At 34.1% G+C, this 22,636-nt stretch overlaps 1 protein-coding gene across 4 annotated transcripts; it reads right to left on the bottom strand.

Moving 5' to 3' along the window:
* Positions 1 to 4,395: 4,395 nt before the first annotated feature.
* On the bottom strand, positions 4,396 to 8,362 carry LOC132312178 (protein yippee-like). Of its 4 annotated transcripts, none has more exons than XM_059810441.1 (6): positions 8,302 to 8,362; positions 7,910 to 8,069; positions 6,177 to 6,220; positions 5,024 to 5,132; positions 4,888 to 4,943; positions 4,396 to 4,752 (listed from the first exon to the last, which is right to left on the bottom strand). In XM_059810441.1, exons 2-6 carry the CDS (start codon positions 8,003 to 8,005, stop codon positions 4,668 to 4,670), a joined length of 390 nt encoding a protein of 129 aa, XP_059666424.1. In that variant the 5' UTR covers positions 8,006 to 8,069; positions 8,302 to 8,362; the 3' UTR covers positions 4,396 to 4,667. The 4 variants fall into 4 exon arrangements, with proteins under 4 accessions (XP_059666424.1, XP_059666421.1, XP_059666423.1 ...); XM_059810438.1 differs by having other exon boundaries at positions 8,269 to 8,356; XM_059810440.1 differs by having other exon boundaries at positions 7,910 to 8,072; positions 8,269 to 8,329.
* Between the last annotated feature and the right edge of the window lie 14,274 nt (positions 8,363 to 22,636).

Consider the following 22,636-nt stretch of genomic DNA (forward strand, 5'->3'; position numbering starts at 1 on the left):
CCAGTGGCTCCAATGGATTCTAGTAAATTGCAGAGAGCCCAAAAAGCTCCAATGTAATGGCAACCATGGAGGGTTTTTAAGTAATTTTACTTCAGTAAGTAAGGTCAAATTTGTCTTCATAATAATTAAAAGAGTATTTTAGTAACTTTAAACTTATATCAACAATTACTAACATTGACTAGGCATTGACCTTTACAGGCTGTTAATAGAGGGGTACTCTTTATTATGAAGAGTTAAATTTGAAGGGAGGTCAATGCAATTTGTCAAATAAGAGGGGAGGTCAGTATAACTCGACTGAACCTGAAGATAAGTCAGTGTAATTTACCCTCAATTTTATGAATGAGCTAAAATACCAAAATAGTAGCATTCTAAAAGAATTCTCAATCTATAAATTATAATATTTTTTATTTTATAATTCACAGTCACATACTCCTATGTAGCGGCAAAAGAACAAAAAAAAATCTTAAACTATACTATTGTTATATAATGTGCCTCTGAACTATTTTTAGAAACAACTCAGTCTCTCAACTATAAAAATGTTGCATGTTGCCCCTTGACAATTCTTTCCAACCATGGAGACTAATTTCCAACCAACTGTGACACAATTATTAATTTACCCCTTATTTATTAATTTATTATAAAAATATAAAATTTATGAATGTAAAATATCAATAATGCCCTCATATGTTTTATTTTTTATTTTTTATTTTTCTTCTCAAGTCTCCCCCGCTGCGGAAAGCCGAAGCCAATAAGGTTGCCATCGCCATCAGTGATGCCGGTGACTGCTGCCGGAACAAAGCTTCGTGTTATCAACGGCGGTGGTGAGATCGGAGTTGGCTTCGGAACTGGCTACATGAGGTGAGAGGTGTGAGCGGAGGAGTTTCATGAGACCGGTGGTGAGAGCTCGTGAAGAGGCCATTGATGGAGCTTGTGAGGGATTCCGGCAAACGTCTGGTGACCATATGCTCGCCTTCTCTCTCAACTGTGACCATACTGTCGGTACTCAGGTGTTAACCGCCGGACCGAACAGATTAAGTCGCTGCTAAAAAGCAGCAACCTCACCGCATCAAATCGACCATTAAGCTCGTCTCCAATGCTTGGTTATTGAATCGACTCTCGGCGGCGAGGAGTGTCTCAGCGACGGCCAGGATTCGGTCGGCATATTCGAGTCCACCGTTCGGCCACAGTGGTTGTTCGACGTCGCCTTCTCCCTCAACCGCGAGACCCACCTCTCCTAAACCATTGGGTTGCTAACATAAGGTCGCCGTTATAGTCGGAGAACCAGGTTGTCGTCCGGCATCTTCTGATCTTGAGCTTCACCGGCATCAAGTGGGACTTCGCCGTTGCTTGGGCACTTGAAGACTGTGAAGATTGTTGAGCTTCAAGCATTGCCCCAAAAATGGGTCCGTAGAGATAGGAGAGAGAGTAAGTTACACATGTGGGGGAATTGGGTTTGGCGGCGTAGTGGAGGAGGGCAGTCGAAGATGGGTTTGGGTAATGGAGAGGCTGTCACCAACTCTTCCTAACGCGCTTTCACGCGCCATCACCGGTGCCTTCGTTCATTACCAACTCTGCCTATCCACTGCTCGCAAAACACTGTCCACCTCGTTTCGCAACTGGCATTTCCCAACCCCACTTCTGGCCGATTCAAAAAAGACACCCAAGAGGCACCAAAAAGACAACCAAGAGACACCGAACGTCGCCGGTAGCGGAAGATGATAGAATAAAAATATAAAAATTACGAGGGCATTATTGGTATTTTACATCCATAAATTTTATATTTTTTATAATAAATTAATAAGTAAGGGGTAAATTAGTAATTGTGTCACTCTGTTGGTAGGAAATTAACCTCCACTGGCCGGAAAGTGTTGTCAATGGGGGCAATATATAACATTTCTATAATTGAGAGATTGAATTGCTCCTAAAAATAGTTTAAGAAAATATTATGCAACAATAGTATAGTTTAGGAGAGTTTTTTAAATCTTTTATCAATGTGCTTGAACTTTCAGCCTTCCTTTATATGGTGAGCATTTGGTCAAAATTATGTATTCCAAATTTTGGGGAAATGATAGGATAGGAACATAAGAGAAAAGACTTCAAGAATTAAAACTATAATTGAGAAAAATGGAAAAATGTAACAGTTAAATTTGTTCCTAGAAGTACATCCAGCTTTTAATAGCAAAATTAATTCAATTTTTTTTTTTTTTTTGAGAAAAGTACTTCTAAAATAGTACTTAAAACAGGTATGGGTGTGACATTTTAATGTAATGCTATACAAAGTCAGTTTGGTACGAAGTAACTACTCGTGCCAAAAGTGAATCCTACATCTAGGTGATTGAAATGTTAGTCAAATTTTTAAATTTTTTTTTAACTTAAAAACAGATAGGATCTTAAAATTCCATTCAAGATTCGTGAAAGCCTTTGATTTTCAGTTCAATTGGGATAAAATTGAGTCACAATTTTAAGGTTCAATATCATAAATACATCAATCACGTAAAATATTACATTGTAAGTAAAATTATGACATAAGCAATCTAAGATCGTTATTGTATAAATAATCTGAAATTGTTTCATAATCAATATAAAATTATTGCCTTACTGATGCAAAGTTGTTCCGATCGCACAGACATCCTCCACCACACTAGAGGATCAAACATGATGTTTAGGCTACTAGAAAGTATTTCTAGTGATGTAAGGAATCTGAGGGCATTTGTTTGGTACTACATTAACAGTTAAATTACATTGAGTAATGGGCCTAATGGCATCCGAGAGAGAGAGAGAGAGAGAAGAGAGAGAGAGAGTGGTTGCTGAGAATCCACAAATTTTAATAATCACCCAGATCCAGCTTGCAATTTCAAGAGGTATAAATTATGACAAATTTGGTAAGTCAATGCTAGATTCTAATCAGGCTCATATGCATATATATATATATATATATATATAGTAATGATAATATTAACAATGACTCAATATTGACCTGTAACCATCTTCACATGCTCTAACAGCATTTAGCTACCCCTCCTGGCTGAAATGATGCAACTAAACCTATTAATGTAAGAATTACACTTCTTTGTAATTAATTGCCTCCACAATGATTGATTGAGTACCTAAATAAACATCTATCACAAACACAGATAGCACCTTGTATATGAATATATGATCATTGCTAGTTGATACATGATTTTGCTACACAACTAGAATTGAAAGTGAATAACAACTAGATACATCATCTGGATAAAGATGGAAGAATTGCCTTCAAATCAGAAAATTATACTAGAAGATGGATCAATTATGTGGTTGGACCACTGTCAAATACTTTGCAGTAGATGGAACAATGGCTTGGCTTATTACTCAAAACTTTGCAAAACTTAATCTTAATGATATCCAATAATCTAGAAAACATAGCAAATTTGAAATGCTTCCTTTTTAGGACAATCACCATGCCCTAGTAACATAAACCATGAAAAATTTTCTGTACTGCTGCTCAATCTAAATGTCAACTTCTATATCGAGCCGGTCTTTATATGATTAGGCATAATCCCAAATAGCCTAATCAAGTGATTAGGCCATATTTCATCAACAAGGAAACTCAATGGTTTGAACTTTTATTCTGAATTTAATGCATTGGTGTATGTGTGTGTAAATATATACATATATATATATATATCCATATACATTAGTATATGCATTGCATCAAATGTGAATCAAGGAGGGGAAAGAACACATGTTGTCTACTTGGAATGAAATGCCTTGACATTGTCAATCTTTGAAAATGATAATCAAGAAGGTAAAAAAAATGAAATGTTGTTTGCTTGCCAAAGAATGACTTGACACTGTCAATCTTCCAAACCCATACACGATTTATTCAGTCATCATGTTGGACTTTTGAACATTTAGGTAGCGTTTGGTGGCCTATTGTTTTCAAAAACAATTTTTCCTTTCTTTTTTCAGAAGGGACAAATTTTCGTTTAGGGTTTGTCTGAAAGTGTGTATTCACATGCAAATTAGTGGTGTGGTTCATGAATGTCCACACCTAACATGTATTTGTCTATGGCACATGAATAAAGGGGCTTGATCTGTAAGCATTAGCAAACACTGGACTATATGCATTTTTCTTTTGGCACACTCCAAAGATTTTCTTTATACTACAGAACAAATGGCTTTTAGATCAAAGCAATCATGATTGATTAAAATAATTTCAAAAAGCGAGTTCGGTTTCAGATGAGATCAAAATTAGGGTTAGATTGCTAGAATGGGAAGAGTAGAGTCTAGTTCTAAATTAATTCCGTGAACGAAAACTACAGTGAAAGCATCGTCAATTTAGGTCTTTACATGACATAGTTTTCAGTTGTTCATATCAGAAGACCAGTTTAATGCAACAGAAAGATTAGATGCTGGCCTAAAACAAACATAGTGATCCCATTCAACAGATAATCTTGCTAAACTACGAGCTTCCCAGCAACAAGTACATAATTCTTGAAACTGCAACAAATGTTTCAATAGCAGTATGGATGTCAACTAAATCAGTATGAACAAATGGTGCCTTAGTACATGTTATTTGAGCAGCCTGTGCAAGCCGCCGAAATGAGATATTACCAATTCAAGAATCCACATGTTGAACAAGAACATTGGGGGAGAAGAATGTACATTTGGAAATGAAGGGTAAATCATGCTTCGTCTGCATCACTCCCACCAACATGTGCTTCATGGCTGGCCCAGTAGTTGTTTCCATCCGGACCTGAAATCTTAAACCTGGTACAAAAAAATTTAAAAATTTAAAAAATCAGAACATTATTGAATATAGAATAATCTTATTGAAGCCCAACAGAATTAATTCAAACAGAAAATATATATTTTTTAAACCCGCAAATCTGGTTATCCACTGACCGCTCAAGGACAGATTTTCCTTCCTTGTACTTTTGGCTGATTTCATGGGCAGTCTCCTGAAAGAAATCATCCAAAATAACTAAAAGAAACAATTAAAGATACATATATAAGCTATAATATATGTTCATTCTCTTACATATTTCCATCCCACAATTGATCCGCATGCAACGCAGAAAATGTCAGCAACAACATGCAACCCAGTCGTCATCATTCTCTCTTCTTTTTCTCCAACAGTCACATTCACTCTATCAAAAATTGAAGGCGAGATATAGGATATAAGAGCATTTTGTATGTAAATTATGTCAGCAATGACTTTATTGTATAGAAGAGCATATGATTGTTGGCAAGCCAATTATATCTATCCTCAATTATCTTAGCCCAATTTAGCTCCCTCACTCTCTTGCACAACGTTGATACCAGCAGTTCCTGAATAGGCTATTTCCTTTTCACAATGCAAACAACATTCAAGAGCTAAGTAAATTTTTCCACACTTCAAAGCAAGTGATGTTGTTAAGCTGTTATAGAAAAACTTAGCAGCATGTGAAAAATAAAGGAGCTTAGTTACGTTCTCTGCGTTCTAAAAGAGCTTGTCTAAGCCAGCGGCAGAATTAAACTAGCATATCCATCACGCATTTTAAAAAGTAAATTGAGTTACAATAGTCTGGACAAGCTAGGAACTTCAAACACAAATTGTCTAATTCGTAATTTTATTTTTTGTCCCTTTTGCTCTTCTAGGAACTCGAGATCCATTTATAACTTGCTTGTAGTCCCTAAATTGATAGACAATTACATTTCAAGATCTACTCTTCACATTATTGTTAGAATTTCTTCCTCTTGGTAGCCCAATTGGCCTGCTTACTGTTTCTTTTTATTTCCCAACACAGCATAGGTTTTTACATCCAAAAATAATAATTTTATCTATCATAAATGACCAGGAAGGTAGTATCGTCCCCCTCTTCAACCCCCAAACCCCACTTCCTCCCCCATGCAATAAAGAAGCCAGTACATTTGTATTTGTATTTTTACTTATATATATATATATATCCTGGCAAGAAACTCACACCGCCTCATGCCCTTGTGGGGACTTGAACCCTTGACCTTTTACTTTAGAAGGTGAGGAAGTACCATTGGCTACACCCCTGCGTAGTGAATTTGTGTTTTTTGGCATAGCCTAATTGAATTGCATGGCTTCAACAAATGCTGAGATTTATGTCCAGTACAGTTGTGTATCTAGACATTTTTGGTATTAGAATATAATACTGTGGTGCCCAAGATCAAGAAAAACTTACACCTTACTGAAGAGATAAGCTTTCCCGTGCCTGCAGTGGAAAGACTGAACAAAAGAACGGAGGAAAAAACATATAGTTAGAAATTTGCACTCATTAAACACTTAATAAAAATATATTGGACTACAAAAATGAAAAATTAAATGAAATGAAAATGAAGAATAATTTAAAGAGTCTTGAATGCTAAACCATCAAGAAATTAGTAACCAATCATTGTTTGAGCCCCTTTTGAATTATTTCAAATTGTCTAGACAAAATCCAAAACTGCCTTCACACTGTTTAAACAGCATCTTCTATGTCTAAATAGAACCGTGGTGTTGTTGCAAAAACCGACAGCCTTGACAATTCACAAGGGCCTGTGTTGACCCACCATATGGTGGGGCCCACATAGGCCACTGCGAGAAGTCAGTGAGTCGGGTTTCGCAACGTAAAGAATTATTCATCTAAATACATGAGATTTCCAAGGACATAGAGACATGCAAATACATACATATGTACAATTATACTGATTTGTGATTAGATACGTAGTTGCATTCTTAAATTCAGTCCACTGTGTACTATCGAAGGTCCGATGCAATTATTTTCAACAATAGAAGATTAATGTAGAAGTAAAAACAGACATCCAGCTCATGCTCGGTAGGTTAAGCAAGAAAGCCTGGCCTGTCAAAGTAAAGAAACATTGAAACCAAAACCACCATACACAAAGAAAGAACTCCTTACCAAATCATGTATTTTTTGAAAGAGGTTACATTTAAGATTTGTGGACTCATTGTCCAACAGCAAAGTTTTCAATAGATCAGGCATCAAAATGTTCAGTAAGAAAATAGTAGGAAATGTAAGTACTGCATGAAAATCCTGAGGCATGATATGACGTTAAATAATTGGGAAAATCCCAACCAACAAATAAAAGGTTATATATTTGTCCAATGAATTTCTAGCCATTCAACAGGGGCATCTTCTAAATTTTTAGCAAATTTTAATTTTTTATTTGGATTTCAAGATAACTCAATCATCCACTAATGATTCCTTTATTGAGAAAAATAAATGTAGGGACAAATGCTTAATGCCAAGGCCCATAATCAGTTCAACAAATGGTGACCCACTAAAAAGGCACATAATCAAAAAACAACTCAATCAAATCCTTATTATTTCCTGTTGCTAAATCAATCCTGTTTGGCCATTGTGCTCCATCTAAGGACAAATTGCTCAACTAAATCAAATTGTTTCTAATCAATGCTACATCCAACCACACTACAATTGATTAATTGGAATAAGAATTGGCTTCAAAGAACAAAAAGCCCTAATTGGGTATTCTCAGTCCCTCATTCATTAAATTCAGAAGAGTCAGAATAATCCAATAAAGCATCATAGACTCTTTTCTTTTTCTATTTTTATTCCAAGTAAAAGTTCCCAAGAACCCCAAATACAGCATAAACTATCAGCTTGCAGTCCAATTAATATTTTCTGTGAACTTATTAAAAAAAAAAAAGAAGAAGAAAAGGACCAATTTTATTCCCCTTTTATTGAAGCAATAAGTGTTTACTTAAATCCTCATCTCTAACAATCAACTCCTCAAATAAGCATCAAAACAACAAAAACTCATTATTTCAGAACTAACTACCAACAAAAATATACAATTTTACAAACAAAGACCACAAACAACAACAAATTGATAAAAACGAAGTAAGATTTTTAAAATAATGAAAACAAACAGTAAAGGGTTAATCGATAGAAACCTTGGAAACGATGTCCTCACAGAGAGCAAGATGGGTTCGGCAGTACTTGCAGCTGTAGATCTTGCCCTCAAGATTGACCACAAACAGCCTCCCCATTTCTTCTCTCTCTCTAAACCTTCTAAAACTCTGTCCTCTCTCTCTCTCTATAAACCTTCTTTACCTACTTTTTTCCAACACCCAAAACCAAAAACTATGTCAAATGAGAGAATTCAAAAAAGGGTCCGTTTAATATCGACCAAAATTGCCCAAAAAAATTATAGTTTTATACATATAATGGATTCGGAAGATCCGAGTGAAGTGAAAGCAATGTATTATAGAGAAGAAATGCACAAAAAGAGGACGAAAAAGAGAAGGCACACCAGAGAGAAATCGTTGAATATTAAGCAAATCACCTTTAGAACTGTAAGTCGCTGGAAATATGGACCAATAAAGTCTCATGGACTATATATAAAGCCAAACTTGTATGCGTATATCATACACTCTCTCACGTTATAAAGAGCAAAATACGTGTATTGTACGGTTTAAAGGCTTAATTGCAATCAAGTCCCTTAGGCTATGTTTGGTAGAGTAGAAAAGAAAAAGAAATGATAATACTAGTTAGGTGAGAAAATCAAACAAAAAAGAGGGAGATGATCTAAGTCAAATAAAGTGGGAGCGGGAGTGAGAGTGAGAGTGTGAGAGTAGCAGAATTAAGTCATAAGTAAGCAAGAGCGCAAGTGAATTCGAGAGCGAGGGTGTGAGAGCAACATATTTAAGTTATAAGTAGTAAGAATTTGAATAAGAGTGCACGGTGCGTGAGAACGAGAGAGCGCACTTAGAACATGAGAGCAATACCTATTGAGAAGGATTGTGTGATTGAGGAAACGATACTATTTGTGATATTTGGTTGATTAATAAAGTAAAAGAGTTAAAAGAATCATGTTTGGAGAAAAAAAATGAAATAAAACTATTTTAGGTTGTGTTTAGTTGTATGAAACTAGAGTATTGGTATTGGCAACTGTAGTATTGGTATTGAAATTGGAATGGTTCAATTTTCTAAATTGTTTTTCTTCTATTCCACCAATTCCAATTTAAAAACTTCAATTTTGTGCAGCCCCAACATAGCTTTAATGAATTTACAACTATATACTTTTTTATAGATTTTGTCTAAGTAGAAATTAGCCGGTTGGGTGTCCTCTGTTTGAGTTCCCCTCTCCTAGTTTGTCAATAAAAATTTAAAAATAAATAAAATAAAAATAACGACAAATTTAGAATTAATAAAACTTCTTCACTAAGATAATTATTTTTGATGTCTTCCTTTCTTTCCACTTTATGTTTGGGAGGATAACAAAAATTTTTGTTCATATCTTATTGTATCCCTTCTAATTCTTTCTTTTTCTTGCAATATTTTATACCAAAAACAATTTCTCAACTCTCCTATTACCGTTATTTTTATTTTCCTTCCATTTCCATGGTACTAGCAAAATTGATAGTCTATCTATTTAAAATAAATTACCCATTTGTAGTTAGTTGTGGTTAAAAAGGAGATAAAATGACTTTAATACTTTTTCTCCAGAAAAATTATGTTATCAACTATAAAAATTTATCAATTGTAAAATTATAAAAAGGAGATAAAGATTTTGACAATTTTGTAATTTAAAGTGAATCTATTTTATATTTAATATTTTATTTCTGTTAAAAAAGGGAAGTCATTTTACCTACCTCCTTGTCAATAGACACCTGACGGGTAATACTGTAATGACAAGAGGGACAATGTGTAATTATTTTTAGATCAGAGTTATCAATCAAAAACATAATTTAGGGGTTTTTTCACAAAAAAGACAGTACACAAGGACCAAGTACAATTAGCAAATTAGAAGAGGGTGGACTCCAACACGTGGGCAACGGTGTTCAACCAATTAGATCCCTCGATAAATTTATTTTTGAATTTGATTATGATGTTTTTGCATTGATGATTTAAGTCATACAACTTTTCTTAACACGTTTTGACTGTGCTCTCACTTTTGAATTCGCTCTCACCATTACTCTCGTTTTCGCTTTATGTGACTTAGCCGATAACCATCATTTTGTTTTTGTATTTTTGGTACCTTAGTTTTGTTTATTTTCACTTGTGCAATTATTTGATTTTTGGCTAATGGAGTTTAGATTCTGTACACACATTTTTTTTATTTTTTTTTTTATTTTTTGCCGAAGCCATGAAACAAAAAAAACACTAAGAGGAAATAGAAGGAAGATCAGTCTCAAGAGATAATAAAAGCCAAGATAGCCACACCTCCCAAGCAAGATTTCCTTGATTACATTTAAGAGTCTACTGACCTATATCATGAACTACCTGTTACAACTTCGAGGAACCCAATTCAATGAAAAGGTAGGTACAGTAGAAGCACCGGAAACCATTTTAGCTATATCTTCAATCAAACCATTTTAGCTATATCTTCAATCACAATCGCTGAGGAAGAATCTAGAGGAGAAAGGGACATAACACACTTATAGTTTCCTTCAACAACGGATCGGGTGTAACCCAGACCTGCAACAGACGTAACCCAAAATGAATAACCAAAGCTGCTGCCATGGAAGCAGAGTGGACAAAATCAAAAAGACACGAAGCAACTCTTACCGGTCTGCCCCAAGAGTCTCTCAAAATTAATCCACCACCACATCTCTTGCGACACCAATCAAAAGCTGCATCACAATTGAGTTTGAGCACCCCATGTGGCGGAAGGAACCACGACACAGGCCTAGGAGGAGCCGCAGGCACTCCAGCCTAGCATCCTTCTGACAAACATCCCTGAATTCAACAAAATTGTCCCTGAATTCTGTACACTTGAGGATATATTTTCAACTTGAAAAATAGAAAGAAAGAAAAAAATTAGTGAAATGAAAAAACAGAATCGTTTTGACTTTAAATCAACAAAAATCATGCATACCTGAGAATTAATTTTCAGCAGATAACCTATCACAATCAAAATTCATTTTGATTTATAATTTTATTTTTAAACAAAAAACTTCCTGTGACTTTTAAAAGTTCATATCAATGTTTTAAAATTTTAAAATACAGGTTGACCACTGGCTCAACATGAGACACCTTCAATGGCATTAGCAACTAAAATCAATAAAAATTAAACCCTTTGACATGCTTGATCTACTTTCAATAGTCATATCATTTTCAGCATTAAAAAATTAATAAAGAGTTATTCATCAAAAGTCAAGAACTTGATTTGTAAGGATAATAATGGAAAACTCTCAAAATAATAAAAATAATAAAAAATTGTTGATTTTAATTATTTTTTGTACCTAAAGAAAACACAAACAAATTAAGACACAAGGTTAACTGTTAAAAGTTTCTTTTAATCATAAACTATATATATTCAGAAGAATAAGAAAAAAGTTCATATCAATGTTTACAAAATTAAAATACAGGTTGACCACTGGCTTAACATGAGACACCTTCAATGGCATTAGCAACTAAAATCAATAAAATTTAAACCCTTTTGAGTTGCTGGATCTACTTTCAATATTCATATCATATTCAGTTTTAATTTTAATAAAGAGTTATTCATCAAAAGTCAAGAAATTCATCCATGAGTTTTGGCAAGCTTGTTGTGGGCCACGAACTTGATTTGTAAGCATAATAATAATAATGGAAAACTCTCGAAATAGTAAAAAAAAAAAAAAAAAAAAAAAGTGTTGATTTTAATTATATTTTGTACCTAAAGAAAACACAAGCAAATTAAGACACAAGGTTAACTCTAAAAGTTTCTTTTAATCATAAATTATATATATTCAGAAAAATAAGAAAAAAGTTTAATTATAACTCCGTTTGTTTCGACTTAAAATATATATTTTTTATTTTTAATTTTCGGTGTTTGATAAAGGTTGAGTTTGAATCCATCGAGCAGGGCATGTAAAATAATTTGTCAAAAATTAATGAATAAATTGTTTTTGTTAGAATTTAGTTTTTTTTTTCTTCGTTAATATTTTACAACAATCAAAAATTAAAAAATATAGAAAATATTTTCCGAAAAATAGCCTTTAATGAGCATCTCTATAAGTTGGATAAACGGACTCGATGTGCCATATGGTGGATCAAGTCCTAAGCAGGTCTTATGAAATATGACTGTTGTTAACTGGATATATGTGAGTTTTGGGTTCAGTATATCATATTTTATAAGTCCTGCTTATTTAGGCCCAACTAATTTCAGTAAATTAAAGGTCGGACTTGGGATGGGCCCTACTTGGATAAGCACATTATAAACCTGTTGAGAGTTCTTGGATCCTTCTTTTATTTCTGTTTTAAAAGCTTAGTCAGGCCCAAAACTTCAATACTAAATTTAAGTTCAGACTAGGGTTGGGCCAAGACTTGGATCATCACAGTAGAAACATGTTCAAATAATTTGGGCCAAGACTTGGATCATCACAGTAGAACATGTTCAAATAATTTGGGCCAAGACTTGGATCATCACAGTAAAACATGTTCAAATAATTTGGGCCAAGACTTGGATCATCACAGTAGAAACATGTTCAAATATTTTGGGCCAGTCCACAGTGTAGCCCATAAAATTTTCAATGTCTTCTTTACATACATATATCATGTAATCCACAATTTGGGCCAATCTCACCACATTATGGGTTGATTAAAAGCAATACTTTTTAGGTGGTTCTCATTTCTAAATTTATTTTTTTTTTTTTTTTTCATGACTAGGGGTAAGTGGTGCAAGGTTTTAATAGGGGAGCAACCCAACCATTCGGGTAGCATGACACTTGCAAATTTTATTAGTTAATTCCATGAACCAAATCGGCTTAAAGGGACCATTAAACAATATTAACGAAAATCAAATTTTTAAAAAACGAGAACATAATTATATGTGTGCATATCTTCTTCTTTTTTTTAAGTATGTAAATTTTCATTTTTAATTCCATACTGTTGAACATAACTTTTCTTCAATTTTATTTTCGTTCTCATATCATATACACCGATCAATATCAACAAAAAAAAACATTAAATGATTTTATAAAACAATGTTATCAAACCAATTAGTGCCACATTTGATAACAGATCGAGCTCGTGAAGAATAAAAAATTGAGAACATATATAATTGCATGAGATTATATATGTGTATGCATTTCTACATACATGTAAACATTTAATTAGGGCACAATGAAGAATGCATGGTTGCTGTTGGTCCATTATGGTGACAATTACAACACCAACCTGTCCTCTATGTATGTGTGTGTGTGAATATATATATATATCAAGATCGATTATGATTGATCGATCTTTAGATCAGAGGAAAGAGGGATAAAAGGGTAACCACTTTTTGAAGTTATAATTATAGTTACAACCAATTGTTATAGAGTATATATGTGTATGCATGAGATTATATATGTGTATGCATTTCTACATACATGTAAACATTTAATTAGGGCACAATGAAGAATGCATGGTTGCTGTTGGTCCATTATGGTGACAATTACAACACCAACCTGTCCTCTATGTATGTGTGTGTGTGTGTGTGTATATATATATATATATATATATATATATATATCAAGATCGATTATGATAGATCGATCTTTAGATCAGAGGAAAGAGGGATAAAAGGGTAACCACTTTTTGAAGTTATAATTATAGTTACAACCATATGTAATAGAGTACAGTCCAGCTTGGAATATATATATATAGTCATGAGATGAACAGATAAGCTATATATATATATATATATATATATATATATAGCTGGGAAGAGAATCATGCATGGTGTGGTAAAGAGAATAGAGATTTTAGAGTGAGAAAAAAGGTGTTTGGAAGGCAAGAAATGATAGGTTCACGCGTGTTGATGTCGGGACATTGTCACCGGAAAGCAAGAAAGCGATGGTCACGTGGTCTCTAGGGACACTCCTCAGTGGACTACAAGTGCCATCATCAATCAAAATTAATTTAGCAGAAAAGATATAAAATATACATATATATAGAGAGAGAGAGAGAATTAAGATGCTTATGACTGTCCCTACAAGAACACATATCTCTCTAAATCACTTTGTTTCTTCACTAATCATGATTAATTAATTGTTATAGTACTAATTGCATTAATCTCCAACACTAATCATTCCCAATGTCAGTTCCAACCATTCTTGGCTAGGACCTCTAGCTGTTGTTAGTGTGTGTGAATCTTTAGGTGCACTTGATCATGTCGCTAATTTGTCGCAGTGATTCGCGCAAATCATGATGTTCCAATGGGTGAAAATTATTACGTGTATGTGTTTGTGTTCGCATGACAACTCATCTCTCATCACATAGTATAGTGGTAGAAATGTTAATTTTGATTGAGCAATCAAAGCCATTGAATCACGTGAATTTTATACTTAAAAAAACAAATCGAAGACATATATGAATGAGTATTAGAGTAGTAGTCTTTCTGTGTGAATAATGTTAAATGATAATAATATATTGGCTCTACAAATGATAATAATATATTGGCTCTACACACACGGGGAAGAGAATAAAATAAGACAATACTTTATTTCGTCTTTTTTCTTCTTTCTTTGTCTCCTTTCTATCAAATGATTGAAGTTTATTTATTTATTTTTTTTTTTCCTTCCATCCATCTGACTTTCTTCCTACTAAAAGAAGCATTAGATCTTGAATAATTGACTTTTTATTTTAAAATGTGTGGAAGTATCAATAAATTACAAAGGATTTTGGTTATCATGTGTATTGAATTATGACTTATCACTAATAGGCCAGTGACCTAGCGGTATTAAATCCTTACTTTTCAAAAAGAAATTAGAAGTTCAAATCTTGGTCAAGACACGTGTATGAATACCAATAGAAAAATAAAATATTATGACTTATCACAACCCAAATGAGTACTTATATGATTTAGATAGAATTTGATCGGTGGACTTATTTATTTATTTATTTATTTTTGGGTAGGCTGACTGATGGGCTTTACTAATTTAACCCATTTCAGTTTTTTCCGTTTTTAGTTACAATACCTTTTAATCTTCAAAAATTATTACTCCTTTTTTGTACATCATATGTAATTGATTAGCAATTGATTAACTCACCTTCTAGTGACAAAAATTGGGCGAGAAGCTATTTAAACATAGTATATATCTAGGATATGCATAAATCTTGGAGCTGTCTATTTAGTTCTCACAGCTAGCTAGCATCAGTGTTGAGAGCCTGAATGTGAGTAGCATCTACTGATTGCATGTCTTATGGCTTAGTTTTCCTTGGTAAGAATCCATGTAATATTAGTTTGAAAATTACAAGAAATTATTATTGAAATGTCCTTATTTACATGAAATATAATAACATGTCTAAATAGCTTTGTTTCGGATATTAAACCTTAATAGGTAAAAATCTTATCCAATTGTAAGTTGTTGTGTCTTGTTGCACCGACTCTTATAAACTCAAAACCCTCGTCATCCATATTGAATCCGAGACAATACTTACTATATTGAGGTATGTTATTTTCTCACCATGTGTGGAGGAAAAAATTCCCATCAATAAAAACATGATACCCACAGAGTGAGTGAGAGAGATAGAGAGCGAGGGGACATAAAAAATAGACAAAAATAAGATAGAGATTTCTCATCAAAACTACGTTTAACTTGATTCTCACACGCGACGAGGTAAGTCACAACAACTTAGTCATCCTAGTAGGCTTTTACTCTAATTTTGCACCTACACAATGTGATTTAGAAATCTTGGAGAATATACTCCTAGTACAGTATATACCTAAATGGCCATAACTTTTGGTAGTTTGGCATGAATATGAATGGAATTAATGGATGTAGGAAAAAGAAAGGCCAAAAGTAAAGAAAAAGTAGGCAACAGATGCACCCTAGAAAACCTACTCCATCTATAATAATTCAGTGTGTTTGTCTCTCTTTTGGCAAACAACAAACAAGAAAAAAGTACTATCTGTAAAAACAAAAGAAAACAGTGGTAAATTTCATTAGTCACGGTAACACTTTTGCTGTTTCAACCTCTTTTTTGTCACAGAGTAAAAAAAGTCTTAATGATTTCAGTAATTTAATGTGGGGTTTAAGCATATGGAATAAGGTAGTCGATTAGAGAATGATTTGATGGAGGCCATCAAAGTCCAAAAGTGCTGCAGTATTGGAACAAAGGCATTAAAAGGCACAGAACGTACAAAGAAGTAGTAATTAGGAGTGTAGTTTATGTCTTAATGCTACTTGATTATAGACAAAAACAAAGCCCAACATGGGAAAATTCAAAGAGAATTTGGCCGACAGTGTCAATCAAACTCATTACTTACCACCTATTAAAATGGAAATCCATTTGTGTTTCACATTAACTTTCTTCAGAATATATATGTATATTACTACTAGTTTTTAAGACCATCTAAGAATTTGTGTGTGTGTATATTACTAGTCTTAAACTCTTTTTTTCTCAGTCTGAATTGTTCACATGATATGGATATAGAGAGGAAAGAAACAGAACAATTGAAAAAACATAAGCAAGAGTGAAAGTTATATATATATATATATATGCATATATATATACACACACACACACGCACGCAAAAGAGAAAAGAAAGAGGAAAAATTTTTAAAAGGTAATTTGGTCTTAAAAATTTAAATTTTAAATTTCTATAAAAATAGAAAATATGCATTAATTGTAGCTTTTATAACTTTTATTATTGATTTTTCAACAAATCAAAGAAACGACTATTATTAGCGCTCCTCCAAATAAAATTGAATGTTTGTTTTTTAATATCTAGTTTTAAATTTTAAGAATCGAAACCAATCCGCATCTCTCTTGGCAAAGGGCGTGTCAACGATCCAAAATATTACAAATACCATCGTATTGTCAGTCATCCAATTGAGAAGTGTTTCATCTTCAAGGAGGTGGTGATGAATCTGGCAAAACAAGGAAAAATCTTGTTGGATACGGACGAAGTTGTAACTTCAAATCATACTACTGCTACTGTGACAACCTCTGTTGTGGGGAGTGCTCGTTCTCAACCTTCAACTTCTGAGATGTATTGCACAACCATCCAGTTTGGCTTATTGGAACCAATCCCCATCTCTCTTGGCAAAGGGAGTGCACATGACGTTTCAACCTTTGGAAGGGTCTTTCCTCAGGATGATGAAGAAGGATGGACTTTGGTGACAAGAAAGAAACCACGGAAGCAACGAGCTGACATTTTTCAGACTAGTTATTTTGACAAGGGGTAAAGGAAGAAGAAACTTCAATATCGCCATAAGTAGTCTGGCCATAACAAAAAATGGGTCAAGAAGACACAGTTAACCAAACACGCCTCTATAAGCCAAAGGATCAAGAAGCCTATTACTTTGCAAGAGTTCTTTCCAGAAGGATATCTAGATGACGAAGTTGTGACAGCTTACATGGTTTCAATTAAAACGGGCCCTGATGGTGAGAAGAGCGAGGATCAAGATGAAGCCCAGACTGTGGAGAATCATGCAAAGGACGCTGCCATCATTGAAAAGTCCGATGATGATGGAGCATAGTGTAGTTTAAGCTCATACAATTAGGAGTATAGCCTTCATGGGTAGTAGCGCTTCAGGAATTTGCCATTAATGGGCTCCACTCTTACTCCGTCTTCATCAATAATGAGATATGCGCCGTTAGTATAAACTTGACGAACAACATATCTCATGCCAAAATTTACGATGAAAAATCTCGACATCAAAGTCGACAAGTTATCTCGTAGCCGTCTTATTATTTAAGGTTTTAACCAAGGAGGACAGAGAGCTATTGGCATGATTCGGGCAAAACTAATTATTGGCGAGCTCCAAGCTGAAACCTTATTCCATGTTATTGATGCAAAAACGTCCTACAATTTGTTGTTGGGAAGGCCTTGGATACATGACATCTTCTAACCATTCCCAATATAATTCAGTGTGTGGCAATTCAGCAGAAAGTATACAGGGTATACTCCATGATACTTTCTTCGCTTGAATGTTGAGACCCAAGAGAGAAAACTGGTTTTCCTCAATTATGCCATCATGAAGTGGAGAATTTAAGATCAAAGCTTCCGAGACAATAAATTCTTCATTAATCTGATCAAGACCAAAGTTCGTGAGGTCGACAGTAGCCTTGCGTGTCCAATGAGAAGAACATTGTTAATAAGCCAAACTAGATGGTTGTGCAATACATCTCAGAAGTTGAAGGTTGAGAACGAGCACTCCCCACAACAGAGGTTGTCACAGTAGTAGTAGTATGATTTGAAGTTACAACTTCGTCCGTGTCCAACAAGATTTTTCCGTGTAGTAATTAGGAGTGTAGTTTATGTCTTAATGCTACTTGATTATAGACAAAAACAAAGCCCAACATGGGAAAATTCAAAGAGAATTTGGTCGACAATGTCAATCAAACTCATTACTTACCACCTATTAAAATGGAAATCGATTTGTGTTTCACATTAACTTTCTTCAGAATATATATGTATATTACTACTAGTTTTTAAGACCATCTAAGAATTTGTGTGTGTGTGTGTGTGTATTACTAGTTTTTAACTCTTTTTTTCTCAATCTGAATTGTTCACATGATATGGATATGGAGAGGAAAGAAACAGAACAATTGAAAAAACATAGGAAATAGTGAAAGTTACATATATATATATATGTGTGTGTGTGTGTGTGTGTGTGTGTACATGCAAAAGAGAAAAGAAAGAGGAAAAAATTTTAAAAGGTAATTTGGTCTTAAAAATTTAAATTTTAAAGTTCTATAAAAATAGAAAATAAGCATTAATTGTAGCTTTTATTATTGATTTTTCAACAAATCAGAGAAACGACTGTTATTAGCGCTCCTCCAAATAAAATTGAATGTTTGTTTTTTAATTTCTAGTTTTAAATTTTAAGAATCAAAACTTATGTTTACAATTATATATATATATATATATATATATATATATATATATATATTCAGTACTCACCAAATGTCTCACATTTGCTCTATTTCAATTCTTACACTCTAAGTTGTAAAGGGAGATCACCTCAACATAAGGTGTAATTCTCATTTGGGGTTCTTCTTCACCTTCGGATATTTTTCTCCTTAACGTTTTATGTGGTATACCTATATCATAAAGGATTAATTACACTTACCTTTCGTATTAGATGCCTAAATAACTTTAGTTTCAAAAATAATATTAACCTTCCATATAATTCTGGTCTAAGCAACACTGACTTCCATATCATAAAATCAATGGTATTGTTGTGATTTTATGTTTAAAATTTACATAAAATTAATTTTGCCCTTTGAAAATTTGAAAATACAATTATGTCCATGTAATGGTAACTAATAATAAAAATACAAAGAAGATGATAATTGACATTCCACCGTTACTCCAACTTTTCATTTTTCTTAAACTGAAATTATAAAAGAGTTCACGTATCTCAAGAAAATAATTGACTTGATATATATATATATATATATATATATATATATATATATTATATGTATTTTCCATATTTACCCTTATTTAGTAAAATTAGTAATTTGTAGGTGTCAATCACCAATCGCTGTCAACATAATCCCTTAACTAAGACTTCGTGGCAAGTTGAAAAGTCAAGAATTGCATTAAACCTTGAGGGATTCAAGCACCCCCAAACCCTGGCATCGCACCAGGCCACCAAGCCTTGAGGATTTAACCCTCGAGCACCCCAAGCCCTGGCATCGCACAAGCCATCAAGCTTTAAGAACTTAACCCTCGAGCACCCCAAATCTTGGCATCAAGCTAAGTCATCAAAACCTCAAGGAACCAATTCTCGAGCGACTCAAACCTTGGCAGCGCACTAGGTCAATAAGCCTCGATAAACCAACCCTCAAGCGATTCAAACCCTGGCATCGCATCAAGCCAATAAGCCTCGAGGAACCAACCCTCGAGCAACTCAAACTTTGGCATCGCACTAGACAAATAAGCCTCGAGGAACCAACCCTCGAACGACTTAACCCCTGGTACCACACCAAGTCACTAAGCCTTGAGAACCCAGACCTCGAGTATTACAAACTCTAGCAATATACTATTGGTAAATATATTTATGCTTCATGTGACATTTAAGATATAACAAACATTATACTAATATGTCATGAGATAATTAAAAATATGCTAAGAAATCATTAATTAAATATGCAACTCTATATTTAATTAAATATGCAAAATAAAGTAATAAAATAATAATAATAAATAAAGAACATGGACCGAGGCTAGTATTAGTTACTATGTCCATAAGACAGATTCGCCCCGCTATGTTGCTAACGGACTCAGTGGCATCTATCTCGCAGGATACAACGGTCTACATCCACTAGTAACAGCACTACAAACTCGTGGATACGGCGAACCTCCTCCGTGTAATACTCTCTCTGACTCAAAAATGCATCTATATTATATAAATGCTGAATTGGGTGTAATCCGAACCAAATGGTTCGGACCAATCTTAATATGGCTCGACGAAATTGAATTAAGGTCTAAATGGTTTGGACCAATTAACCTATGATTTGAACCCAAAATGAAAATGAAACTGAATAATTTGCAAATGATCCAAAATGGGATATTTATAAAAATAGAAATGTCTTTTCAGATTGGGTGCGTCTCTTCATCATTGGACACAACCATTCCAATAGGTTGCAATGATTCACATGGTGTCTGTTCACTAATAGACACATCCATTCCAATAGGTTGCAATGGTTCACATGGTGTCTGTTCACCAATAGACACATCCATTCCAATAGGTTGCAATGGTTCACATGGTGTCTGTTCACCAATAGACACATCCACTTCAATAGGTTGTAATGGTTCACATGAATAGTTATGTCTATTGGTTTTTGTGATACCCCTCGATTCTAGAGCCACGGAAGATCAAGTCCGAGCACAGAACCAAGGAGTACCAAACAATTAAAGTATTTTAAACGAACACAGATTACAAAAATGATTTAAGAAATAATATAATGAGCGGAAAGAAACTATAAAAGAAATCCTTAATATAAAAACCTTAAAATATTAATAACTTAAAATCCTACAATCCAAAATCTCCAATCTTTTAACAACTCGGGAATCCATCTCTAGTGGACCCCTAATATAAAAATCCCAAACTGAATCAAAGTAAAACTGAAGATAAAATCCAAGTCGAACATCTAGAAAGAGATCCTACATCGTCGGAAGAGTGAGTGACCGTCTCTGCTCCACACGAATAAGCTCAAGCCTGGAACTGACGTACACCTGTAAAATAGGAGTGGGTCAGGCCCGCGAACAAGTTCTATCCTACTGCAATCCAAGTAGAGACCCGATACGCATGTACATACTAAATAGTTCAACAATAGCTAATAGTCAGTACATAAATATATATCCACACTACTGGACCCTCGCTAGACTATGAAGAGGGTCTCAACCTGAATAGAAGGCATCACACAAATCGCACCTGAGTGGGTATGAGTACCTAGGCCTAAACAGGGTATACCTCAATCCCCACAGACAGCTACACATCCAACTGCATACACGCATCCTAACTGTCGACTCTGAGACTCAAGCTCATGTCATGGTACCATAAAAATATATTTAAACTCCAATTCCATCCATCCACAAGAAATCCATTAAGTCGTTCGGCGTAGTCAACCGCACCGACTTACATACATATAAGGAGGATTTATTTAATAACCCGTACCCTTATTCCAAATAGGTAGAACTTAGCAACTTGTGCTGTCCAAACCTAGTATGTCACCGTCCCATACCGGTACATACAATCCCATCCGTCCAATAGTTGATAAAGCATATATAAGTACATAACAATATCAACGAGTCCATATCAAGCATATCAGAATGTATTAACAACCGTTCTTGAATAGTCCCAACAAATTGATTAACATTGGAAATATATATATCAATATTAATTACTCCATTCCACACATTTAAATAATTTATAAATGCCAAAACCAACAATTCCAACCTAACCATGTTAGAATAGATTAACCATCACGCTTTAACAAATCCAACCATTGATTAAGTACTAACAGTATCAGTGTCAAAACCCACAGTTCCAAACTAAGCACATTAAAGTATACTAGAAAAACATGCTTAATTAATCCAACAATAAGCCATTACCTGATCACCCACAGGATTGTGTCTGTAAATATAAGTTTATTTCCGGTATCCATAATTAACGGAGCCTAAACAAATGTTATAATATTTATTTCCATGGCATGCATAATAAATCTAGACAATTTATCATACTGTTAAGTTCCTATCCAACAAAATTGACGAGTTAAATGTTAAGTTTAATCATCAATTAATCTTTAGCAAAAATACAGATTTCTTGTATGTATGTTATTATAAGAATTTGCAATTAGCAGTGCACAAACTCTCACAGGAAATTTTCCATTATAATCTAGAAGTTAGAAACTCCAAATTCACACAAGTCTACAAGACATTCGTAATTAACTCCATGTAATCCTAATGATTAATGTTTTGTGTCCAATTCTATGTTAATCTGATCTTTGAATTTTTATGTTTACTCTGGACCACTCCTAAACCATCCATTACAGTATTCATTCTCCACTAAAACATAGGAAAACAATCACTATGAAGCTTAATCACTGAAAAGTGGAAAAACAAACAACAGAACCAAAAACCACGTAGAAAACAACCTGGAGCCGGCTCCAGAATATTGGAGCCGCCTCCAATGGCCTTGGAGCCGGCTCCTAGACCATTGGAGCCGCCTCCCATGCAAGGAGAGCCG

This window comes from Cornus florida, unplaced genomic scaffold, assembly GCF_030987335.1.
Source record: "Cornus florida cultivar Cherokee Brave unplaced genomic scaffold, ASM3098733v1 CherokeeBrave_3.0.0_Hap2_Chr06, whole genome shotgun sequence".
Lineage (NCBI taxonomy): Eukaryota > Viridiplantae > Streptophyta > Magnoliopsida > Cornales > Cornaceae > Cornus > Cornus florida.

Bases quoted from the DNA above. Each gene is read 5' to 3' on its own strand.
- LOC132312178 (XM_059810441.1), bottom strand. From the start codon at position 8,005: ATGGGGAGGCTGTTTGTGGTCAATCTTGAGGGCAAGATCTACAGCTGC. The intron at 6,221-7,909 runs GTTTCTATCGAT...TCTTTTGTTCAG, and splicing joins GTGAGGACATCGTTTCCAAG to TCTTTCCACTGCAGGCACGG. The intron at 5,133-6,176 runs GTAAGTTTTTCT...AATTTTTGATAG, and splicing joins GCTTATCTCTTCAGTAAGGT to AGTGAATGTGACTGTTGGAG.